A 27,371-nucleotide genomic window follows, 5' to 3' on the forward strand; every position below is an offset into this window, starting at 1 on the left:
ATTTATTTTTAGACATTTGTGGAAATACTAATTGATTTCTCCTCCAATGGCATTTATCTCTGAACTGTGCTTCTGTGGCATAATGGAGTGCCTGCTCTTTCAGTGAATACCCATAGACGTGTTCTGTGTGTGGCCAGCAAATTCTGGTCATTGTTCCAGGGTGAGGTGAGGATGACATTTAGGGTAACACCCAAGTTGGGCATGGTAGAAATCCTCTATTGTCAGCAGGTGCATGGCCTGATCACCTCTGTTGGCATAATCACAACCTCGCCTCTCTTCCAAGGTAATCAATGCCCTGAGTTAGCTCACAGTGGGTGCAACACTCACCAGTGCTACTATAGGAACCACACAAAAGATCTATGCAGTCCTCAATATGAGCATGAATCCCCTTACAATAACCACCCCAGGCAATCAGGGAGTTCTGAGCATCAGACACCACACTCAGTGATTACCCAGAGACCCAACTGCACCTGTGCCCAGACACAGAGTTCCCACAGCCTCAGCATAAAAGGCTCCCATGGTCACGGGGCTCAGGGACTCTGCCCTGCTAGCATGTCCTGTCCTTGGAGAGGCAGATACATTCCCAGAGCCAGCTGCCTATGAATGATCCCCCTTGTCTGTTTGAGACCCAGAGCTTGTGATATGTTGGGAGTGTGGAGGCACCTCATAGTCCTACATGGGTGCCCAACCCCCTATCAATCCTCCCAGACTAAGTCAAAGTCAGTGGGGAAAGCGGATTTTCCCTCTGGTAAAATTCCTGCTGTCAGAGTCTCAGCCTTGCTGGATTTAAAGAAAAAATAGGCTGTGGTTGCCAACTGGAGAGGGCCAGTTGTCCAGGAGTTGAAGATCACCTCTGACAGCATCCACCATGTAACTGAGACCAACAGGACAAGGGCGTTATCATCCAGAATGTAGGCTTGAAAATAGGTCCTTCCTAGGTTGAGACTAGGAGGAGATAATCCAGCTCTGATGAATGCCATGTTTAGAGTTAGAGGTTTAGAGGAACTAGGCGAGCCATGCCTGGACCCTTGACTCACAGAGCAATGACATGATACAGATGTTTAATGAATATGTTTCTCTCTCTCTCTCTCTCTCTCTCTCTCTCTCTCTCTCTCTCTCGTGTGTGTGCGCATGTGTGTGTGTGTGTGTGAGAGAGAGAGAGAGAGAGAGAGAGAGAGAGAGAGAGAGAGAGAGAAAACACACCAGGTAGGAGGGTAAATCCAGTTTCTGTCACTTCATCTTGTTTATAAAGGCATATCTACATAGAGAATTTTAATTTGATTTTAAACCTAAAATGTTTAATTTTATTTTCTTTCCCTTGATTTCAAAAGCTCAGGTTCTTTTCCCTCAAGTTTCCTTGTCAAATGGTAGAGTTGATAATTGGTCAGCACCCAGTAAAGACAAAAATATCATTCTATAAGGTATTCTTCCAAAATTTTACAGAAAATGTGTACTTTGGAAAACATTATTTGTGGATTTCAAATATTTTTTACATCAAGATAAATTTATCTTTTAACTCCATTTCCTATAAACTTGCTGCAGACCCTCATGAATAGTGTATCACATTAAAGATCAACATAAGACATACTTTGATTGAGGTCAGTGTGACAACTGAGATGTGACTACTACAGGGAACATTGCTTAGTGCAGAAACTGTTGGACAAAAAGAGTGTAATGAATCATGCCAAGAAGAACACCACAGACTGGGCTTTAAAAGTTTTCTGATCTGTGTGATTGTGATTTAATGTAAATAGCAATAATTGCTTTGATTTTACTAATTTCCCCTTCAGTATCTATACCTTGTTAGTCAGTTTGCTTCCAAAAGTGGAAATAGAGTGCAGATCCAAGATAGCTGAACTGGGAAAAGATATGTTGATTCTGACCATGGGAAGATAATTGAAGAAAAGCACAGGAACTACATTCTCATGGGACAGATGGAGAGAAAATTGTAGAGGAGATTCTACAGAAAGAAGAGAGACACTGTGGAACACAGGGAAGGTACAATCACACAGCAGCAAGCTGGACACTGCCAGTGACTCCCGAGCTGGAATCTTTAGCCAGAGTCATTAGACAAGAAATGAAATCCAAGGAATAGAAATAGGAATGGAGGAAGTCAAATTATCCCTATTTGCAGAAGACATGATTTTATAAATAGAATATCAAAAAATTCCACTAAGATTATTGGAACTCAGAGTTTGGTAAAGTTGAAGGATATAAAATCAACACACAAAAATCAATAGCCTTTGTATATACATTCAATGCTATATCTGAAAAAGAACTTGTGATATCAGTACCATTTACAATAGCCACAAAAAATTTAACGAAGGACATGAAAGATATCTACAATTAAAATTTAAAAACAGTAAAAAAATATATAAAAGGAAACATTACAAAATGGAAAAATCTTCCATGTTCATGAATTGGAAGAACATATATCATCAAAATGCCCATACTACTCAAAGTAATTTACAAATTCAATGTGATTCTAGTCAAAACACCAAACACAAAATCTTCTCAGATCTGAAAATAATGACCTAATATGGAATAACAAGAGACACAGAATAACCAAAGTAATCCTAAACAATAAAAATAAAGTTGTAGGCATCACAACACCTAACTTCAAGACATATTACAGGACAGTTATAGTCAAAACAGCCTGGTACTAGAACAAGGATAAACATGTTGAATAAAGGATCAGACTGGAGAATGCATAAATTAATAAACTCATTTACAATCCACAAATCTTTGACAAATGAACAAAAATCACTTCTTGGAGAAAAGACAGTCTGTTCAACAAATGGTGTTAGGAAAATTGGATGTCTGCATGGATAAATATGAAACAAGATACCTACCTTATCCCTTATACAAAAATCAACCCACAGTAGATCTAGGAACTAAATTTAAGACCTGAAACCATAAAATTACTAGAGGAAAACATAGGGGAAACACTGTAAGACATTGGTATAGGCACAGGCTCCCTGAACAAACCCTAGAAGCACAGACAATATAAACAGAAATAGATAAACTGGATTTCATTAAGCTTCTGAACAACAAAGGAAATGATAAAGAGGCAACTGACAGTATGGTAGAAAATATCTGCAAATTATTCATCTGATAAAGGATTAATATCAAGGATATATAAGGATCTCAAGAAACTCAACTGCCAATAAGACAAGCAACCCAGTTAAGTAGGGGTTGATGATCTGAACAGGCATTTGCAAAGGGGGAAATGAAAATGGTGAGCAGACATATGAAGATGCTCAGAATCACTAGTCATCAGGCAATGCAAATAAGAACCATAATGAGGTTTCACCCCACCGTGATTAGAATGTCTATCATCTGGGGCTGTCACTGGTAAAATAGGCTAAGTCTCCACCTGCAGTGCTGGTTCTAGTCCTGGCTGCTCCTCTTCTGATCCAGCTCTGCTATGGCCTGGGAAAGCTATAGAGGATGGCCCAAGTCCTTGGGCCCCTGAACCCACATGAGAGATTTGGTAGAAGCTCCTGGCTCCTAGCTTAGGATCGGTCCAGCTCTGGCCTTTGCACCCATTTGGGGAGTAAGCTAGCGATGGCAGACCTCTCTGTCTCTCCTTCTCTCTGTCTGTAAATCTACCTCTCAAACAAATAAATAAATAAAATTAAAAAAAAAGAATGTCTATCATCTAAAATGATAAAAAAAATAAAAAATGCTAGTGTGGATGTGGGGAAAATGTATTCTAATACACTACTGGTGGGAATGTAAACTACTACAAGCACTCTGGAAGACAGTATTGAGATTCCAAAGAAATCTGAGAATAGATCTGTTATATGAAGGAGCCACTCCACTCACGGGAAGTTACCCAAAGGAAATGAAATCAGCATATGAAAGATTATTTGTACTCCCATGTTTATGTCAGCTCAACTCACAATAATGGAGATATGAAAACAATTCCATATGTCCATCAACTAAGGACTGGATAGTGAAAATGTAAAAATATACAACAAAATATTATTCAGCAAGAAGAAAAGAATAAAAATCCCATCTTCCACAATAAAATGAATGCAACTGGTGAATACTATACATACTAAAATTAGCTAAGTATCATGTTTCCCTGATTTGTGGTAACTAATACATAGAGTACAAAAATAAATGCCATGTATATGAGTGAAAGTGGCGTTTGGTTATTATTTATATCCCCTGTCCATACTCTTGAGCAACAGTGGTTTTGCTACTTAGTATTTGCTGAATTCTTTATTGGAGAGGTAAGCTTGTGATTATAAAGTAAACTGAAAGTATGTTATTGTAAAAATTTTTATAAATAAGGAAAAAAGAGGGAGGATGGGAGTGAGGAGGAAGAGAGTGAGAGTACAGTGGGAAGTATCATTATTACCCTAAATCTGAATATATGAAATACATGAAATTTGTTTCCTTTATGTCAATAAAAAAGTTAAAAAAATGCTGCCAGTTAACATAGCCTGCTTTAAAAACTTAGCTAAAAAACTAAAGAGCAACCCTGAATTCTATAGAAATGCACTTTTCTCAGTAACACTTGATCTGACGCAATATTTGATTCTCCATTTGACTGCTACACATTCTTAACTGTAATTGGCTGTTGCTGTAAAAGTATATTGGCTGCATTTCTACTTCTAGTAATGGGCTTTATGTGCTAGATTTTTTTTTCTTTTTTTTTTAACTTTTATTTAATGAATATAAATTTCCAGTGTACAGCTTATGGATTACAATGGCTTCCCCCCCCCATAACTTCCCTCCCACCCGCAACCCTCCCCTCTCCCGCTCCCTCTCCCCTTCCATTTGCATCAAGATTCATTTTCAATTCTCTTTATATACAGAAGATCAATTTAGTATAAAGATTTCAACAGTTTGCACCCACATAGAAACACAAAGTGAAACATACTGTTTGAGTACTAGTTATAGCATTAAATCACAATGTACAGCACATTAAGGACAGAGATCCCACATGAGGAGCAAGTGCACAGTGGCTCCTGTTGTTGACCCAACAAATTGACACTCTAGTTTATGGTGCCAGTAACCATCCTAGGCTGTCGTCATGAGTTGCTAAGGCTATGGAAGCCTTCCAAGTTTGCCGACTCTGATCATATTTAGACAAGGTCATAAAAGACAGAGTGAGGATAGTAACCAATGATCCTAAGAGTGGCATTTACCAGGTTTGAACAATTATACAGCATTAAGTGGGGAAGAGGACCATCAGTACACACAGGTTGGGAGTAGAGCCATTGGTGGTAGAGTAGAGGTTATGATTACAAAGGAATGAGGCCCAAGTGCACTAGACAGGGCCTAGAACAAAGGACAGAGTCATTATTAGAGGAGCTAAGAAAGGTGCTGTCTAAGCTACAATTAAGTTTTCTGATTGAGAGGCAAATAGAACCTGATAGAAGGGGCTTGATAATAATCTGGTGGGCTTTAGGCCTTGTAAGTTCAGAGGCCCAGACCTATCTATCTCTTCACATGGGGTACATCCTAAGGGAGGTGTGAACCTCCTAGGGGAAGGCACTCTGTTGACTTTCATTACGTGGCTGGCCTGGGAGGAGAGCTGGCCAGGTAAAGGCAGGTGGCATCTCTAACAAGAAATTTACAGTTCTGCTTGCAATGTTGCTGACCCTACTTGACCATACCCTCAGCTGCAGTGGTCACTTTGGAAGCTGGGCTGAGTGAAGGGCTTTTCAGCTTAGAGCCAATAAGATCTGTGGCTCTGACCTGGGCATCCTTCGACTCCAGGGCAGGTCCATTTCCAGTGATCCAACTCTTGGCAGAGCTGCCAGGGCTCTTCACAAGCTGACTTCTGCTGAAGCCCAGGCTTACCACATTGAAAGCCTCTGCAGTGGACTGGCCTGTTGGGTCTCCTTGAGGGCAGATCACTGTACAGATCAGCCATTAATCGGCCTGCCACCCATTGCTTCTGATGCCGAGCTTTCTTTTCCTCCTGGTTTGTGTTAAAGCAGACCAGAGGATGCAAGTCAAGGGAGTGCCCGTTTCCCATCTCTAATCTTCGGTGGCCTGAACTACAAGTCTATAGTCACAGGCATGTTCTGTAGTAGTTTTTCTAAGGTAGACAATGCCCATGAGGAAAATTATATTCTCACTTGAAAACTTTCTTTCCCTTTGGTCTGAAAGGGAGGTTTTTTCTACTTACTGTATACTTTGTTGATGGCGAAGTGAATCTAGCTATGAGATTATTATTTAAGTTCTTATTTTGGCTATGCTATTGCAGAAAAATGTTAGCCATCTCTTTTATAAGGTCTAAAGATTAAATTGTGCATCCTACAGATTCCTTCATAATAGAATTAGTTTCCTACCTTGAAGAGAATAGAGAAATGAAAGAACAAGTTGGGCTTAGAATAGAGAAGTGAGGGAGCAAGTCCTAGATCGCTTGCTGACAATAGCAATATCACATGAATACTTAGCAAACCGTTTCAACCATTAGATAACAACTTAAGAAAACATTTACCAGAAGGTCCAATGCCTTCTATAAATTTTAAGAATCATGTATTTGAAAACACCTCTTAAATATCTAACATGGTGTAGTTTGTTTAACCAGTAAACTTAAGCACAACCATCTAAAATGTTTTTAGTTTCTTTCTACCAACAAGTCTAAAACATATGATACACAGATTCAGGTCACACAAATTAAAATGTATCTTTGATTGATTTTAGCAGCTTAAATTTATGGACAATCTTATCTATAAGCCATTTAAAATAAAACTCTTAATAAAATTTCCCCATGTGGACCTACAATATGTACACACATATAATATAGCATAATAGACCAATATAGCAATTTTAATAATAGCTTTTAAAATCTTTAACTCTTTTTGTAGATTGCCAATTGATTTGAATTGCTTTTTCTTTTTAGTAACCTCAGTTAACCATACTTTCTCTCAGTTGGTACTGTTAATACATTATTGGCTTCATCTGTTTACAGAGCCATCCCAAAGTACTGAATACAATAAAAGTGGCTGGAAAAAGTCCATAGGAACCTATAGGAGGACAGCTAAACACAGAACCAACAACGCTTTAGTTTTATGAGCAGCAGATCATATATAACTGTGGATGACAAAAGACGTTAAGTCGCCATGTTTAAAATTATAAACTCATCAACCAACAAGAGGCACTTGCTTACTTCACAGTATTTTTGAAAGCACCTGTAGGATTTTACAAGTATTTAACCCTTTAAGCCTCTGGGGCTTTCTCATTAAGATAACTATCATGTCTAGTAACACAAGATCATTAGACTTTTTAATTCTCAAACATTTGTATTAATAGCATTTTCCATTATAGAAACTTAAAGTCTGGTAACAGACATCAAGAGAACATAATAGATTACTTTAACACATTGTTTTAACAGAGCATCAGAGTTTAATTCTATGTCAAAGAGAAATTGAGCTTCCTGTGATCTTTTGCTATGAGGTTTCCTTCCTTTACCTTCTTTCATATTGGTGACCATGTTTCTGTGTTTCTGTGTGTAAGACATCTTTAAGCATCTTTTGCAGGGCAGGATGAGTGGCAACAAATTCTTTCAGTTTCTGTTTGCTATGAAAAGTCTTAATTTCACCTTCATTCACAAATGAGAGCTTTGCAGGATATAGTATTCTGGGCTGGCAGTTTTTCTCTCTTAGTGTCTGGGCTATGTCTCGCCATTCCCTTCTAGCTTGTAGGGTTTCTGATGAGAAGTCTGCTGTGAGTCTAATTGGAGATCCTCTAAGAGTAATCTGACGTTTCTCTCTTGCACCTTTTAGGATCTTTTCTTTATGTTTCACTGTGGTGAGTTTGATTACAACATGTCGTGGTGAGGATCTCTTTTGGTCATGTTTATTAGGGGTTCTATAAGCTTCCTGTACTAAGATGCCTCTGTCCTTCTCCAAACCTGGGAAATTTTCTGCTAGTATCTCACTGAAAATGCCTTCTAATCCTTTCTCCCTCTCCATGCCTTCAGGAACTCCTAGAACCCGAATGTTGGGTTTTTTAATAGTATCCTGTAGATTCCCGACAATATTTTTTAGATTTCTAATTTCTTCTTCTTTTCTTTGGTTTGCTTGTCCTTTCCTGTTCTCTGTCTTCTAAGTCTGATATTCTCTCTTCTGCTTCGCCCATTCTGTTTTTAAGGCTCTCTAATGTGTTTGTCATTTGATCTATTGAACTCTTCATTTCATTATGATTTCTAGTCACTATCAGAGTTTCTTGTTGCAGTAGTTGTTTCATTTCATTTTGATTCCTCCTTAATATTTCACTTTCACGAGACAGATTTTCTATCTTGTCCATGAAGGATTTCTGCAGTTCAAGAATTTGTTTTTGAGAACTTCTTAATGTTCTTACCAATTTTTTGAGATCTGCTTCTTGCATTTCTTCGATCTCATCATCTTCATAATCTTGAATTGGGGTGTCTTTTTCATTTGGGGGCGTCATAGTTTCTTCCTTGTTCTTGTTAGCTTGGTTTTTGCGTTTGTTGTTTGGCATGTTGGAGATATTTGGTTTCTTCACTGTGGTGTTTTTTCTTGTTACACTATGGCTCTATATTAAGTGGACTGTCTGCTTTCAGTGGAGCCTTAGAGGCTTGAGATGAGTGTGGACTGAGAGCTGTGTTTGGTTCCTCAGGGTTGAGGGTGTGTCAAAGATGACACTCCCAGGTTAGGTGTGGTAAATCTCTCTTTCTTTTTTTGATTTAAAAGGGAAGTAATTCCGCACAGCTGAACGTAATTGGAGGTAGTTAGCAGGCAAATGATATACCCACAGGAGCCAGAGATCGGAAGCTCTTTCCCAAGGACCACACAGGGAATCTCTGCTGCCCTCAGTGTGGGCTCCAATTCTCCTGCAGTCTCCCACTGGGTTGCCAAGTTAGATGCTAATCTCCTGTTATTTCACCCCTCCCCACAGAGTCAGGTTTTTCTGCTAGGCTCAGGGCTGGTGCAGACCTGAGGTCGCCCTGCTTATGACGTATGTCCAAAATGGCGCCTGCTCTGTCTTGCTCGTCTTTGAGAGGTGAGCGGAGAGAGAGAAACTTGTATCCGTATCAGTCACTTTTTTTATTTTTTTTCTCTCTCTTCTAGTTAGCCTGGTGAACTTTTCCCCATGGAGTTTCAAGCCTCGTTCCCTCTAGCCTCCTCTTTCCGCTTGCCTGCTGGTATCTCGGGCTATGGAGATTCGGCTCACCTCGCGTTCCAGCGCTGGTGTGTTGAGTCTGCCGCTGGTGTCCTGAACTTGGGCTCCCACGCTCTCCACGCAGGTCCACTGTGAATCACTAGTTCCGGAAGAGTTTCCTCTGCTGTTTCATCCCCTACTCTTCCTTGACCCTGCAGTATCTCCACTTATATTAAACTTTCTTTCCCTCCGGACTAAGTGTGCTCCCTGCCTATTCCGCCATCTTGCCGCCTATCCTTTATGTGCTAGATTTTAATATTCTTGAGCCTTGGCAAGTGCACAAGTCTTTTAAAAAGAAACATGTTTTACTGACACAAAACTGATCAGTTTTGAGAGATCATTAATGCCCTTGAAGTCATTTTTGTGGGTGTGAAACAAATGATGAAAATTTTAATTAGTCCCTCTTATTATACTATTAAAATTAAGTCTACTTAATTAATGAAGACATGTTCATGTCCTGAGTTGATACACTTGTATCCATATCCATAAGCATTGTGATAATCGAAAAAAATACAAATAGAAAACTGAAGGCAAGAATATGAAAAAGGCACCTGATTCTTAATCACTATAGACATTTTCATGGTTAAGAATTTCAAATGGCACTTAATCAATAGTGTATTGATAACTTATTCCTTTATACCAAAAATATGAGATAGATAAATATGTATACATGAAAAATTCAGATAATCTTGTGATTATTTGATCAAAATTCTTCAACTTGCTAAGTGCCATTAATTGAACCAAGTAATTAGCAACTTAAATTTGTTAAGTTGAAACATTCTTGGGGTGGGTGCTGTGACATAGCAGGTAAAGCTACTGCCTGCACTGCCAGCATCCTAGATGGGCGCCAGTTCAAGTCCCAGCTGCTCCACTTCTGATGCAGCTCTCTGCTATGGTCTGGAAAAGCAGCAGAAGTTGGTTCAAGTCCTTGGACTCCTGCATCCACATGGGAGTCCCAGAAGAAGCTCCTGGTTCCTGGGTTTGATCTGCTCAGCTCTAGCTGTTGAAGTCATCTTGGAAGTGAACCAGCAGATAGAAGACCTTTCTCTCTCTCTGTCTCTCTCTCTCTCTCTCTCTCTCTCTCTCTCTCTGCTTTTGACTCTCTGTAACTCTGCCTTTCAAATAAAATAAATAAATCTTTAAAAAAGAAACATTTTTTCTGGAATTCAAAAAGAATTTTCTATTTAAATGAGAATCAAAGAATAACAAGCATGGTCAGGTCTCTGGAGAAAAGGGAATCTCCATCCACTCAATGTAAATTGATGCATTCATTGAAGATAACTATGGAATTTCTTCAAACACCTAGAAATGGAACTGCTGTGTCATCCAGCTGTCCCACTTTGGGTATACACGCAATGGAAGTGACATCAGCACCTTGGAAACGTATTTGGTCTCACATGTTCATCGCAGCGCTACAGTAATAGGCAAAGTATGGAGACCACTTCAGTGTCTGCTGGTGGTTATATGGATAAAGAATTGAGATTCACATAATGCATATATCACACATGCAATGGAACATACTTTAGTCTTTAGATAATCCTGGTTTTTGTAATGAATTAGACAAACTTGGAGGACATTATGCTAAGTGAAATATGCATGACAGAGAAGGAAACCTACTGTATGATCTCATTTATATATAGACTCTACGAAAATTTGCAAGATGTGGAAATGTTGATTTGCTTCTCAGAAGTAAAAGTTTCACTCTGTGTAAGTATATCAAGATATCCTGTTGTGTACCTTTTACCTTTACAATAACATTTTGAAAGAGGGAATCAAATGTGAATCCTTCCGAAAACTGCAAATAATGTATGAAATCAAAACCCTGCAATGATTATGAATGACTTACATTATGCGAATTTCCTTATCTTGTTCCTTCCTAAAGTCAGTTTTTGAATACATAGAAGCGATTTTTAAAATAAATTAATTATTAAATTGTACTGCTTGTAGTCTCAAAGAATAAATAATTTACTCATCAAAAATGCTTCTCTTAAAATTACTATCATCTCTAATTAGATAAATAGCTTTTCAAGTTTTAATTTAATGCATAATTTCAGAAGTGTGAATTGAGAGTCACGGGGCCTCTTTTCAACTCCCGAAACATTCTTCATTATGCAGCAGTGAAAAATCATTTACGGGGTGGGGGTTTGGTGAGGCAGTTAGGGGGCCACTTGGGATCCTGACTCTCCTATCAGAGTGCGTCAGTTCAAGCCATGGCTCCCCTTCCAGTTCCTGCTTCCTGCTCCTGTGGAGCTCATAATGCATCTGGTGATGCATGACTTGGTCCCTGACACCCATGTGGGAAACCCTGCACTGACTTCTGAGCTCCAGGCCTGACCATCCCAGTCCTAACTGTTACAGGCATTTTGGAAGGGATCCAGCAGATGGAAAAGCTCCGTCTTTCTGTCTCTCTGACTTTCAAATAATAAAAACAAACGTTTTTTAAAAATCTTTTAAAGATAGATTCTGTAGCTGGAACACTGACTTTACATGTATTGTTTTATCTTTTTCCTGGATTTCTTGGCCACCATTTTTTAAATCCTGTCATTTTAAAAGTTATATTTTTTTGTGTGTGGAAGAACATGAGCAAAATAAACACATCAATATTTTAGAAAAGTAAGAATTACTTATTATTTTAAAGTGTTAATAGGATTCTATAAGATAATTTAATTGTACACTCAGCATTTTTTAAATAAAGAATTAGGGGCTTTTCTGAAAAGGTATGTGCCTTAATGAGAGGTCCTCACAAAGTTGAAAAAAAATTTTATGAAAAAACTACTCATGGATTTCAACTTTTTGGACCAAGATAAGCTTTTGTCTTTTAATTTCATTTCATATGAAAATGTGTAAGTTCTCCTACACAAGCCAGATAAGAGATTAAATTTCCTCCAAAATAACATATATTTTAATTTTCTCATTGATGTTAGTTGTATAGCCTTAAGTTACTACAGTATTTCAAAATGGTCATTTTGATAACCTGAGTTTACTGAGTTAAATCTCTTGAAAATAATAGTCAATATTAAGCATTATACTTGATCAGTGGTCTACAAATAATATTGCAAAATAATAATTGATGTAAATGACATTAATCACAATAATCTGGTAATTAATTAAGATGCATGGGCATTTGAGCAATTGATTTTAACTTAGAGATGTGTTGATGAATTACAATTCACATTTACATTCATAATTGTAAGAAATAGAAACAACAAATTGCTCTATTCCATTTTCTAGTAACTAGCTCATAGTTAACACTAATTGCTCAACTCTTGTGTTTTGCAAAAATTAGCATGATAAAGCAGGCATGATTTTACAGATTTAATTATAATTTTGTGGTTATCTGCTAATAATTGTACTTGATTTTATTTTTTTGAAATACTTTGCATTCTAAATTCTGTGCATCAATGGACAACTTTATTCAACATTTGTCTAAGATTTAAATGTCTACTATTTTCATTTTAATTGCAAATTGCATTAGCAAATCAATGAAACTGTGGATCATGATACCTTTAAATTGGGTTCTTTAAAATATAATAACAATGCATTGGAGCCCGTGTTTGGCTGCTGCCTGCAATGCCAGCAGTCCCATACGGGTGAGGGTTTCAGAGTCCTAGCTGTTCCACTGCCAATTCAGCTGCCTGCTAATGCGCCTGGGACAACAGCAGAAGATGGCCCAATCTTTGGGCCCCTGCACAATGTTGGGGGCACACGTGAAACTCCTGGCTGTGGCCTGGCCTAGCCCTGGCAGTTTTGGTCATTCAGGGAGTGAACCAGCTGATGAAAGCTATCTCTCTCCCCCTCCCGCTCTCCCTGTCCCTCCCTCTCTCCCTCCCTCCCCTTTCTCTTTCTCTGTAACTCTGCCTCTCAAATAAAATGAATCTTTCAAAAAAATTACAAACAACAACATCACATCTTTGGAAATTTAAAAAAAAAAAGAAATTTAGTAAAAGAGTTCAGCTCTTGGTTTCAAGGATACCACAAAAGCATTTTGCACTGACTCATTTAGCCACTACAAGCACTGCAAGAAGTGATTGTCCTTGGTTGTAGCCTACCCACCTCCTCTTCCACAGCTACTCCATTTCTCAACTCCTAACTTCCCTCTGTGCACTTGCAATCTTAGTCACTCTTGGAATTAAAGAGAGATACCATTTATTTGTGCAAGGACACATCTGATAATGAAACCAAATAAAGGATATTGTACCCCAGCAAAACGCAGTCATGTGAGTGCACACTTAGTGCAAGGCCTCTGTATAACTCTTGAAGACGTCTGACTCCATTCTTGCTGAAATACAACATAGTAGCACAAAGCCTTTCCCTGGCCTCTTCACAGTAACTGGCATCGTGACTAATCCTAGTCTGTGGAATTACCAGTCATATAAAATCACACCTGCTTCAGAAAGAAGTTCTGTTCTGGCCTAAATCAAAGCCAGGAAGGTCTAAGTGCCCTCCTTGCTTTCCCATTCCTCACCACCTATTCTTGCACTCCTTGCTCACATTTGTGCCCATCTTCTTAGCAATGTTGCTGCTGGCTGGCCTCCAGTCAATCTCCTCTGTTCTCAATTACATCACAAACCACAGACACTTTTGTGTGCAACCCATCCCCATATCATTTTAACCATCACGGCCCCTGGATCCCTTCCCCATCCTGTTTTACAATACACACAGCCTTTGAAGCTCTTGCACTCTGTACGTGGGAACTCCTCTACGTGATAATGAAGAAAATGCAGTTCCTGGAACCCTGTCAGTGTAAGTCCACAGACTTTTTCCCCAGAGCTGCTGCTACATCACTCACTTTCTGTAAAAATCACCTCTGCTTTGAGGTTCATTTCTACCATCTAGCTACATGATAAGCTTCACCAAATTGTTATTTCCTGTTGTATCACCAGAGTCTAAGAACGGAGCTTATGTACAACATTATGTCCCATTAAAACATGTGGTTTTTCTGATACATATTTCTATTGTACGAAACTAGAATGATGTACAAATACCCATTGGCTTTAGACATGAAGTGCATATGAATCTTTCTTACATAGGGTGAGTACAAAATCTCTATTCTGTAATTGCATTTGGTTCTGCACACAAAAAAAATCAATGACCATATAATAAACACTTATAACAGTGATTTCTTCTACCAGCAAATAGAGTTGGATTTAACTTACTGTTTATATCACTGAAATTGATTTCCAAAAAAGTCTATTTCTCTTCAGCATCCTCAAATTAAATGTCTCCAAAAATAGTCTACCTTTCAAAAAATTTAAATTAACTGAATATCTGCATTTGTGCTGGTTGTATTTTTATTCATACAGCAAAAATACTACTTATATACTTGAATTCACAATATAGCCGAAGTCAAAAAGTGGATTAAATCTATCTTACAGTTTGTATCTATGGATGCCAGTTTCCCAAGCCCTTTCACTAGCAAAACTGAAGACATGTACTCCAGGACTTTGCAATGCGGTTTGTGTATCCTTTATGTAAAGATATTTACATACTGTCTTCTCTAATCTCCGATATATCCTGAGCAAATCTGGACCTTTGGAATAATTTTCCTTCCCTTCCGCAAATACTGAAGCAATGATTTTTCAACTAACAGACAAAAAAACCCCACACACATTAACTTTATTCTCATCAAGCAATGAACTGTTATAGCTAATAGCTGTTTTTTGCATTAACTATGAAATGTTAAGACTTGAAACACCAGTAAAGCTCTTTAAATTTTATTTTGCTACTATTAACTTAGTCCAGGATCACACTGTGCTGTGCTTGGCTTTATTAGTTTTACAAGGGCCATTAGCCACACAAAATAACATGTGACCTACACTGCCAGAGAAATGTGTCTGGAGATCTACAGTTTGGAAGACTCTCAGCAGTGTCTTCTTTCTCTCTCTCTCCCTCTGCCTGTCCTCGTCTCTCAACTTAGAGTTTCATTATTCTGCTCATTTCTCGGTTTTGTTAAATCAATAATGACAAATATTTTGGTGAATAGTTCATGTTAATCCTTTATTTCTTTTTTTTTTTTTTTTTTTTTTTTTTTTTTTTTTTTTTGACAGGCAGAGTGGACAGTGAGAGAGAGACAGAGAGAAAGGTCTTCCTTTTTGCCGTTGGTTCACCCTCCAATGGCCGCCGCGGTAGTGCGCTGCAGCCGGCGCACCGCGCTGTTCCGATGGCAGGAGCCAGGTGCTTCTCCTGGTCTCCCATGGGGTGCAGGGCCCAAGCACTTGGGCCATCCTCCACTGCACTCCCTGGCCACAGCAGAGAGCTGGCCTGGAAGAGGGGCAACCGGGACAGGATCGGTGCCCCGACCGGGACTAGAACCCGGTGTGCCGGCGCCGCAAGGCGGAGGATTAGCCTGTTGAGCCACGGCGCCGGCCAATCCTTTATTTCTTAATAAGGGCATATTTTGACTTCTAGAAATCTATAACTAAGCACTTACACCTTGAATTTAATATAAAAATACTGGAGAAAATACTCATAAAACTAAGACTTATTATTGATATTTTGTGCCATGGTCCACTTTGAGCTAATAAAGTCCCCTTTGCAGATAGTATTTTTAAATATACAAAAAAGGATTAGAAGAATTGCAAAATAAATTAACCTTCAAAAAGTTTTAACTGCATATACCTTGTGGAGCAGTTTGTATACTCCAGGATCTAGAATAAGTATATTTCAGTTACAGTTGGCCCTGAAAAACTATAGCCAAATGTTCAAACAAACAAAATTACATCAAAGAACATACATTTTTGTATGAAATACAGTATGTAATATATAAACAAAGGAAAGCTAGAAATATATTTTATATACTCTTTTAATACCATTGTCTTAGTGCGATAACAAAGTATGGAGAATTATGTTTTGGCGATAGGAAAACAGGGAACAAGCGAGTTGGGTCTGAGCGCATTCATACCTTTATGGCAGTGGACGCAATTTGGATGTGGTGCAGTCTCCGGAGGGTGCTGTCCCTGTCAATGAAGTAGGAAGCAGCCAGCTGATGCAGCGTCTCCAGAGTGACCGAGGAGCTGTTGGTGCTGGGGTCGCTCCCTTCGGATCGTCTGCTCAACTTCCGCTTGTCCACGAAAATTGTGAGTGACTCCTCTCCTGTGTTAAGGATATTTCGGATTACTTCATTTTCTACCTAAAATCCATTACCACCTGCATGCAACTGGGAAGTCCAGATTATGAGCATAATTAAACGAGTGATTAAACACTGAAAGAGCAGGACTTTTTGTATTTTATGTTTATAAACAACCCCCAAGTAACTAGAAAATTTCCTGGGATCTTGAAGGCATTAAAATATATGCAATGAATGTGAGGTATCCAGCTTTGGCAGAACAATTTCTTTAGGTCTCACTAAATTTCTAATACAGTTTAGCTTACCTAACACTCATATGGCTCAGAAGAAAATGAAGATAATATGTAAAATAAACTTAGATGGAGTACATACTATGAAATTGTATTCACTCAGAAATTTTTACTGCAGAGCTGTATTTAAAACTGAAAACATGGCAAAGTATTAGCAGTTGTCAATTTTGACTTAAAATATGGAGAAAAATATATACATATTTACGTATATAAGCAAAAATATTTAGAAGCATCCTGCCTACAATGTATTAAAACAGTGCATATTAATCAACTCTGTGGAAATCACCAAAGTCCATGGGAAATTTAGATAGTGACAATAAACTTTTAAGGGCAAAATGTAAAGTATATTATATTTAATCCAATTTTTAATGCCAGTGAACAATATCCATATAATTCAAAATAGACATGGAGAGCTGGGATCCTCCAGCTTCCATACTATTGGCTATTCAGCTGGCAAACAACTGTGGAACGTGGCACTTTACTCTGCAGAGCCCACCTGCTCAGGTAACACTGTGCTGGTGTACAAAGTGACAAGCCAGTTTTGTTAAAGGTCAGATAAGACTGTCTACCAAACAGCTTGCATTTCAACCATAAAATGACATAGCCCTGGTGACGATCCAATCCCAGCCAACAGTTCATAGCCCTTTACAAGATTATCAGGTCATCCAATGTTAGTGTAAACGCATTAACATTTTTTTTTTCAGACAAATCACTTTCCCTGTTTGTATCTATGCCTCCAAACGCATCCTAGAAAATGAATAGACCAACTACACCAGCTACAGGAAAACCGTCGCTGGAGAACATGAACCAGTGGGTCAGGTCACGTGCTGCACTGGGTCACAAGCATGATGAACAGCTTGATGTGGAGCATCTGAGACAGAACGAGCCGAGCGTAATGGCCGCTGGATCTCAGAAAAATTCAACCATGTGCTAAGTTGTGAAACACAAAGGAGGGCAGGGGCGTGAGCGTCTCGGAACTCACGATGCAGCTCCATCACTTGTACAGGTGATAGCTTCTACCAAATAAGAGTGAAAAATAAGGTGGTAAATACTTAGTGCTAATTATAAACAAAAAGGAGGCAACAGTGATAATCTTGATATCAAACATTGTAGAATTCCGGCCAAAATCATTCAACGAGGAGAAAGAAAAATACTGCAGAGTATGATTCTTCTAATCTTGCAAATCTGAGACAATGGTAACCCCATCAGAAAGCAGAGAACAGAACAGCAATAGCACATACTGCTAATATTAGAATACAGTGCATATTTTTTAGACATATATACATCTGGTGTGAGTAAGACCTTAATGGGGAAGAGCACTGACACCTAAGTAATGAGGTAGAATTCATCAGTCAATATCAAACCTCATATTGATAGTAGACAACAAGCCTTTATTTTTAAGAGTACAGGTATTTACAAAAAGGTGACCATGGGGCCGGCGCTGTGGCGCAGTGGGTTAAAGCCCCAGACTGCAGCGCTGGCATCCCATATGGGCACCAGTTCGAGACCCAGCTGCTCCACTTCCGATCCAGCTCTCTGCTATGGCCTAGGAAAGCAGTAGAAGAAGGCCCAAGTCCTTGGGTCCCTGCACCCACGTGGGAGACCCAGAGGAAGCTCCTAGCTCCTGGCTTGGGATCGGCACAGCTTTGGCTGTCGTGGCTAATTGAGGAGTGAACCAGCGGATGGAAGACCACTCTCTCTCTCTCTCTTTCTCTCTCTCTCTCTCTTGCCTCTCTTCTCTCTGTGTAACTCTGTCTTTCAAATAAATAAATAAATAAATATTTTTAAAAGGTGATAAAATGATAGAAAGAAATGATTTTAAATTATGAAAATTTAAAAGAAATAAAGTACATTCACTGACTGCATTATAAAATAAATAACTAATAGAAACCACAGAGGTTTTTTAGATGGATCATAAACAGCTATCTGGAGACCACACACACAACACACACACCATACACAGCTGCAATATATAAATATGGATGTAAAACCACAAATAAACCAATAGCAAAAAGACTACAGCAGTAAATTTTAAAACACTCATATCTCATGATTGAGTAGGATAAGCCTAGTAGGCAAGAGGATTCAGTATTAGGAAAATATTAGTGCAATTTAGGAGAGTAATGTGAAAAAAATATTATGTCTATTAATGATTAATATATATTATAAATGTAATCATAACAATTTATGGCAAACTGGAATTAATAAATTAAAAGTAATTTTATAGTTCCTTAAAAGGTAAAATACATGAACATCACCTTATGAGACAGTATCTTACTTACTAGGAAAATGCATCAGATAGTTGCATTAAAATCAGAACCAGACAAACACATCCAGAAGAAGCAGTCCTGGTTAATCAGTAATAAAGTCAAATAGAGGAGGGAAGGTAAAGTGGAGCAACAGTGTTAGAAATAACACGGAACAATGTATTTCTTTGTATATGATGATTATTTCTTTGTATATGATGATGTTGGGGAGAACACCAACAATAAAGGGATCAGCTGCTGCAATCAGAACTTACAAAGATAGAAGCAAACAATGAAAACTATGCACTGAGTAGACAAAAATATACAATATTAACTAGTGACAAGAAATAATGGCTTAAGATATGTCATTTAAAGCAGCAAGAAAAATAAAAATCAGTACATGTAAAATTATAAGCCATTCCTGGAAGTTGTAAAAATAGCTTCTTATAAACAACAAAATGTTTTCTTCTGAATGGGAATATTCTATATGTAAATACATCGGCAGCTGGCATTGCAGAATAGCGAGTAAAGCTACCTACCTATGATGCTAGCATCCTTTTTGGGCAGTTGTTCGAGTTCTGGCTCCTCCACTACTGCTCTAGCTCCCTGCTAATGTTCCTGGGAAAAGAGCAGAAGATGCTCCAAGCACTTGGGCCCCTCTACTCAAGTAGGAGACCAAGAAGAAGCTCCTGACTCCTGGCCAGAGGATGGAAGACCTCTCCCTGTCTCCTTCTCTGGCTCTCTAACTCTGCCTTTCAAATAAATAATCTTTAAATATATATATATATATATATATACTTATATATATATATAAATTTTAGTTCATATGTAACTATAATATAATGTGATTAAAAGACCAGTTTACTTTTTGTTTTCTGAAATTAGTCATGCTAGTTATAAATTTGAATGAAAAAAATCAATCAACCATCACCAGGAAAATTTTTCAAACAAGGAAAGACCAAAAGCACTTTACCATATCTGAATGGTGTTGCATAAATTTTTGTAATGAAAACCTTGTAGTATTGATGCATCAATAGGCATACAAATATAAAAATCCATAAAAATAATAAATGCATGTGGACATTTATCAAATAATAAGGATTGGATATAATTTTTAAGATTTATTTATTTATTTGAAAGGCTGAGTTACAGAGAAAGATCTTCCATCCACTGTTTTATTCGCCAAATGGGCACAATGGCCAGGGCAAGGCCAGGCTGAAGCCAGGGGCTTCATTCCAGTCTCTCCCATGTTTGGCAGGAGCCAAGCACTTCTGCCATTTTCCACTGCTTTCCCAGGAGCATTAGCAGTGAGCTGCATCAAAAGAGTAGCAGCTGGGATCCAATCAGTGCCCAAAGGAGATGCTGACATGTTGCAGGCAATGGCTTAACCTGCTGTGGCACAACTCAGTCCCCAAGGATGGGATATTAATTCGTTAGGGTAAGATGGAATTTCACTAAATGACACTGCAAGACTTAAGTAACCATTTGGGACATAAAGGATGTGACTGTGTATAAGGATCAATTCTAAACAGCTTTAGAGACATGAACATTTAAATAAAACGAAACCATAAAAATACCAGAAGAAATCATAAAAACACAAAGAAGAAAAAACCCACAAAATTAAAAATCTAAAAGTAATAAAATAAAATAAATAGATTATTCCAGATGAGAACAGATGTTTTTTCTAGCACTGAACTTCACAAATCAATTTTTGTTGGTAAAATACATATAAACATAAAAGGCAAGGGGTTAATATCTCTAACACTCCAAAGGCTTCTCAATATCAAGGAGAAGACAAGTTTCACATAGGAAAACATGAAAAGAGATTTCAGGTAAGAGAAAAGTCTATGTAAATCTGAAGAAAAGATCATTTAAGCCAAAGCACAAGCACAATTTTTTTTAAATTGTATTAATGCATTAGTTTATACAATTGTAAAATCTGCCAAAATCCAAATTTGACAACTTGGGTGTAGCTGCTGGCAACTGAAGTAAACAGATACTTGGCTGCATTGCCCAGGGGTTTACAAAATGGGAGTGACTCGTCCAAAGGGCAGAGTTAGCTGGAAGAGACTCAGCCTTCTGACTTTAAGATTCTCTCCCAAATTAATGCTGAATAAAAGATGTAAAAAGTTTCTCAATGTGGCTTTATTTTTAACATTTGAAGAGAAGCAAAACTAATGTCTAATTATAGGAATAAAGTCTGCTATGCCCACACAGAATACTGTGCAACCATATGAAATCCTACACATTACTGTGATAACTGTAAATACATAAAAATACATTTCACAGGTGGCATCTTTACAAGAATGGGGAATATCCAAGTAAGTGAATCTATTCTTTTTCATTTTTCTTGAAAGCAAAAACAGAAATCACAGGAAACATTAATGAAAACCTTATGGAAATGTTCACCTAAAAAGAAGCAGAGGGAAGAGGATGGAAGAAGAATTTTGGAAGATGTTTCTGAATATACATATCGATGCAGTGTTTAAGCGCTGAAAACATGGTTTTCAGAGTATTAATTTACATGTAAAATTAAATCAAATTGAAGAAAGCTATCCCTTAAAATTATAAATATAAGGCAATGTTACCAGCTATATACACTATGTTAATAAAAATAAGTATATTGATCTTATAACAGTAATTTGAATGTAAGTATATTTTTAACATTTATTCTGATGGGAAATAAAACCACAAGGAATCAAACTTCTTTCTGTTGTCTACGTGAGGGTAGGGGTATTAGCAGCGGGGATGATGTTTTATACAGCATGTGGTTACACACGGTAACATCTGATCACTCACTGTAGGAGTCTCTGCTTTGAGCATACCAGAAAATCCATTTAGGAAAAGTAATCATCAAGGAAAAAATAGATTAATTCACAAAACAAATTTTCTGGAGAGTCCAAGATGGCTGAATAGGAGACAGACTTTTCACAAGGGGAAAGCAGCAGAAGAAAAATGGAGGAAGTGCATTCGCAGGGTGGAGCTGCAGTGCAGTGTGCAGTGGAAATTCTACAGAAGGAAGAGGGATGCCGTGGAGCACTGTGAGAGGCATGAACGTGCAGCAAAGAATGGAGAAGCCACACAAGAGCCCCGCGGCTGAGCACTGGGGAAGATGCCAGCTGTGCAGAGAGAGGCAAGAGCACACTGTGGCAGCCGTGCTACTGGTGACATGGCCCGAGGGAGACCCTTGTGGGCCACACCGGCCATGAGTCTAGCCTGGAGCCCTAGCAGGGGCAGGGTACCTGCCTAACTCAGCAAAAGAAAAGCATGTTTCTTTCTCCCATTCCCAGACAAGGGCACACACCCACTAGCAGGGAGAAGGCACCATTTTGACATAAGTTGAGGTTGCAATGACTCTTGTGCATAAGTGCTATCAGGGGAATTTATAAGACAAAATATATGCATTCTCCACTGACCTGGAGTCTCACAGAGGTCTGGGCACCTCCGTGGGCTCTGAGGTGCCCTGATCCTCTCAAAATATCATAGGCTTTAGGCTCAAACTACCAAGGCAGAGCACCCACAGGTAACGTCTCTGTTCCGTGGATGAGACAGGCTAGCAGGGCAGAGGGGATCCTCCACACCCTGAAACCATGGGAGCCTGTGCACTGTGACTGTGCAAACTCTGGGACTGCATGAGAGGGCACAGGGTGTAGCTGGGTCTCTGGGGAATCGCTGGGTCTGACTTCAGAGGCTCAGAGTTCCCTGACTGCCTGGGGTGGGTCATTGCAGAGGGATCCATTCTCACACTGAGGACTACACAGACTCTGCAGCTCAGGCACCAGTGCAGGTGAGGGCTGTACTCACCCTGGTTTAAACCTGGGCATTCATCACCCTGAAGGAGAAGAGGTAAGGGTGTGATTATGACAACAGAGGTGATCGCAACCTCCCCCTGTTGACAATAGAGGAGATCCACTCCTGGCCCAACTTCGGTGTCACCCAGGATAGTTGCCCAACCCTGAGCACTAACCAGTGCTCCTTGGCTACACCCAGGACATGCCTCTGGGTATTCACTGAAAGAACAGACATTCCACTAAGCCACAGAGGAATAATTCAAAGATAAAATCCATAAGAGGATAAAACTAACAAGTATTTCCACAAATACCTAAAAAAATGCAGAAATTCAAGAAAAAAGTATAAAGAAGAAAACATGACTTCCTGAAAGAAACAAAAAATTCAATGTTAGAATGCGAAGATGGAGATACTGATGGAATGCTTGAAGAGGAATTCAAAAGTATAATCGTAGGATTACTAAGAAACAATGAGAGTCAAATTCATGAGTTAAAGAAATCCATACCTGACTGGAGGAAAAATCTTCCCATGAGATTGAGATTTTTTTAAAAACTTTTATTTAATGAATATAAATTTCCAAAGTACAGCTTATGGATTACAATGGCTTCCCCTTCCCATAACTTCCCTCCCACCCGCAACCCTCCCCTTTACCACTCCCTCTCCCCTTCCATTCACATCAAGATTCATTTTCAATTCTCTTTATATACAGAAGATCAGTTTAGTATATATTAAGTAAAGAAATCAAACTGAAATATTAGAAATGAAAGGAAGAACTCAATATCTCAAATAGAGGAAAGCCTTAACAACAGACTTTGTAAGGCAGAAGAAAGAAGCAAATCTTAGGAAATAATTCAGACAATCCCCCAAAAGAACAAGTTAGAAAACTTAAAACAATGCTTGAGATGTATGGAATACTATCAAGATATGATTCATAAGAGTTCTTGAAGGTGTGGGAAGAGAGAATGGCTTAGAAAGCCTCTTCAGTGGGGGGTTAGGGAATGACATACTGTGATAGGCTAAGGATAAATAGCAAAAAACAAAGGTTCATGAAGTGCACTCTCAGGGGAGAACTGGAGAAAAATCACACCGGAATTCCTACAAGAGGAAAAGGAATACCACGCACCTTTACGGAAGCTGCTGATGTGCAGCATGAACATGGACCCAACACACAACTGCAGCAGCCAAGGGCCAGAGTCAGCAGCGGCTTGGAGATGGAGGGGAGATCAGACTGTAGCAATCGGCAGTGACATAGCAGGAGGGAGAGTGTGGCATGAGTCTGGACTGGACCCCTAGGGGCTAGGAGTTTCCAGCAGTTACCCACGGACCCAGCAGAAGTAAAAGGGGCATGTTTTCTTACACCAACCTTGAGACAACACCACCCACTGCCCAGCTGAGAAAGGGCAGGAACTATTTTAGGTTTGGGCAGCAGCCCCCTTGTGCCTTTGTGTGTGCACAGCAACCAGCTGAGACAGAGCAACATCTTCTCAGCAGTACTGGAGTCACTGGCAGGGAAAGGGCAACATGCAGCTGATGACTACAAGTGTGATACAGAGATTCTAGTGGAGGGAGAATCTGCAGTCCCCACTGACTTTGAGCCTGCCTGTGAGGATAGGCAGGTGGATGTGTTCCCACATAGGACTGTGAAGTGCCTTCAGCCTCCCAACAAACCACTGGCTCCAGTGATCAAGATGCCTAGGCGAGCTTCTTCAGGAACATTCGCCTCTCTTTTGACTGGACAGGCTGGCAAGGCAGAGCAGGACCTCTGCGCCCAGCAACTCTGGGATTCTTGTGTGCTCAGAACGTGGGGACTGGTTGGTTACATGAGAAAGTGCAGGGTGTAGCTGGATCTCTGGGCAATCACTGGGTATGGCTCCACACGCCCTGAGCCCCTTGGTTATTTGGGGTGGGACACTGCTGTAGAAACAAACCTCATAGTAAGGACTGTGCAGGTCATTTGTGTGGTTGACATGATGGCACAGATGAGTGTTGAACATATTGGGGGGATAGAATCTAGGCATTGCTCAGCTTGGAGGAGAGAAGGAGAGGGGGTGATCACACCAACAGAGATGACCATTACCTACTTCTGTTAATAAGAGGAGCTCTACAGTGTCCAATTTGGGTGTTAACTTGGATACTCGCCCCACCATGGAGCACTGACCAGAACTCCCCAGCCACATCCAACACACACTTCTTGGTATTCACCGAAAGTGCAGACATACCACTAAGCCACAGCAGCATAGCTCAAAGATAAAAGACATAAAGAAAAAAAAATTACTTCACAAATGCCTAAAAATAAATGCAGAAATTCAAGAATAAAGAAGACACCATGACCACCCCCACAAGGGAACATAACAAATTTTCAATATTACAATGTGAAGATAAAGATTGACGAAATGCCAGAAACAAAATTCAAAATATTAGTCATAAGATTACTCAAAAGCAATCAGAAGCAAATCCACAAACTAAAGAAAACCATATATGACATGAATAAAAATTTCTCCCAGGAAATTGAGATTTCAAAAAGAAATCAAAATGAAATATTAGAAATGAAGAATTCAATAAATCAAATGAAAAAAATGCAGTGGAAAACCTGAACAATGCACTTGCTGAGGCAGAAGAAAGAAGATCTGAGCTAGAAGATATACTTTTGGATATCTTTCAGTCAAGAAAAAAAAAATGAAGAAATTAGAAAACTATACAGGAGTGTTGGAGACTTATGGGATAATATCAGATGACTCAATATACAGGTCTTAGGAGTTTCTGAAGTTGTAGAGAAAGTAAATTTATGAATGAAGGTGAAATGAAGACCTTCCAAAAAATAGAAATTGAAATAATTTGTCAACACTCATCCAGCTTTACAAAAGATGCTTAAGAATGTGCTATAAACAGAAACACAGAAAGATAGCTTTCATTATGAAAAAAAAAACATGAAGGCAGAAAATCCCCCAATTAAAGTACTAAAGAAATCAAAATTTAAAATTGGAGTATTTATGGAAAAAAGGCAGGGCCAAGTCATTACTTATCAAGAGTCACTTTGAATGTAAACGGCAACAACTCTCCTAAATGAAACAGACTAGCTGACTGGATTAAAAGACAAGACCCATCTATTTGCTGCTAACTAGGGACATATGTCACCATCAAAGATACATGCAGACTGAAAGTGAAAGGATGAAAAAAGATATTCCATGCTAGTGGAAAGTAAAAAAGGATAGACATTGCCATCTTAATATCCGACAACACAGACTGTAACACAAAAATTGTTAAAAGAGATGAAGAAGGGTACTTTGTAATAGTAAGGGATCAATTCAACAGGGAGATATGACTATAATAAATTTATATGTACCCAATTATAGATGCATGGCTAATTAAAACAAATGTTAATGGATCTAAAGGGAGAGAAACACTCCCATACAATAGTAATAGGGTACTTCAACACCCAGTATTCATCAATGGATAGATCAACTAGACAGAAAAAAAAACAACAAAGAAATAACAGATTTAATCGACACAATGGACCAAATGGACCTAACTTATATCTGCAAAACTTTCACCCCATAGTTGCATATCACAGATTGTTTTCATCAAGACTTGGAACTTTCTCTAGGATTCCCCATAATCTAAGCCATAAATAAAGTCTCAGATTAAGAGAACTGAAATCATATCATGCACCTTATCTGATCACAATGGAATGAGTCTGGAAATCAACAACTCAAGAATATATAGATCATATGCAAACACATGGAGACTGAACAACCTGCTCCTGAATGAAGAGTGGGTCATAGAAGAAATCAAAAGATAAATAAATTAAAAAAAAAAACTTCTGGAAATGAAGGAGACAATACATCATATCAAAACTTATGGGATAGAGCAAAATCCATATTAAGAGGGAAGTTTGTAGCAACTGATACATACAATAAGAAATCAAGAAGGTCAAATAAATGAGCCATCAATGCATCTGAAGGACCTAGAAAAACAACAAAAAACATAAACCAAAACTAGTAGGTAGAAAGAAATAATTAAAACTAGAGAAGAAATAAACAAAATTGAAATGAAAAACATTTGAAGATCAATGAAATGAAGAGTTTTTTCTTTCTTCAGAAAAAAAAAAGAAAATTGATATATTATTGGCCCAACTAATCAAAAGAGAGTAAAACTCAAAATAATAAAATCAGAGGTTAAAAAGTAAATGAAGGAACAAGTAATACGGAAATAAAAAGAATCATGATGGATTACTACAAAGAGCTGTATGTCAATGAATTCAGAAATGTAGAATAAATGGATAGTTTACTGTAAGCATACAATCTACCAAAATTGAGTCATGAAGACACAGAAAACCTAAACAGACTATAACCAAGATGGAAACTGAATCAATAATAAAGACCCTCGCAGCACAGAAAGTCCCAGGAGTAGATGGCTTCACTGCTGAATTCTGGTAGTCAATTCAAGAAAAATTAATTCTAATTTTTCTCAAGCTATTCAAAACAATTCAAAGTGAGGGAATCCTCTCAAACTCCTTCTATGAAGCCAGAATCACCCTATTTCCTAAACCAGAGAATGATACAACAGATAAGAACTATAGACCAATATTGTTGATGAACATAGGTGCAAAAATCCTCAGGGTACAAAGCTCTGGTGTAGTAGCTAAAGCCACCACCTGCAGTGCCATCATCCCATATGGGTGCTGGTTCTAGTCCTGGCTGCTCCACTTCCGATCCAGCTCTCTGCTATGATCCCTGGGCTCCTGCACATGCATGGGAAAACCCAGAAGAACCTCTTGGCTCCTGGCTTTGGATTGGCTCAGCTCAGCAATTGTGGCCATCTGGAGAG

At 38.7% G+C, this 27,371-nt stretch overlaps 1 protein-coding gene across 1 annotated transcript in view; it reads right to left on the reverse strand.

Annotated features, from left to right (window-relative positions):
• Positions 1 to 27,371, reverse strand: part of BRINP3 (BMP/retinoic acid inducible neural specific 3) — a 510,736-nt gene that overhangs the window by 208,987 nt on the left and 274,378 nt on the right. The window contains exon 4 of the mRNA XM_062211230.1: positions 16,055 to 16,245. Within this exon, the coding sequence (XP_062067214.1) occupies positions 16,055 to 16,245 (191 nt within the window). The remainder of the gene's footprint in view (positions 1 to 16,054; positions 16,246 to 27,371) is intronic.

The sequence above is a fragment of the Lepus europaeus genome, chromosome 14, assembly GCF_033115175.1.
Source record: "Lepus europaeus isolate LE1 chromosome 14, mLepTim1.pri, whole genome shotgun sequence".
In the NCBI taxonomy this organism is placed as follows: Eukaryota; Metazoa; Chordata; class Mammalia; order Lagomorpha; family Leporidae; genus Lepus; species Lepus europaeus.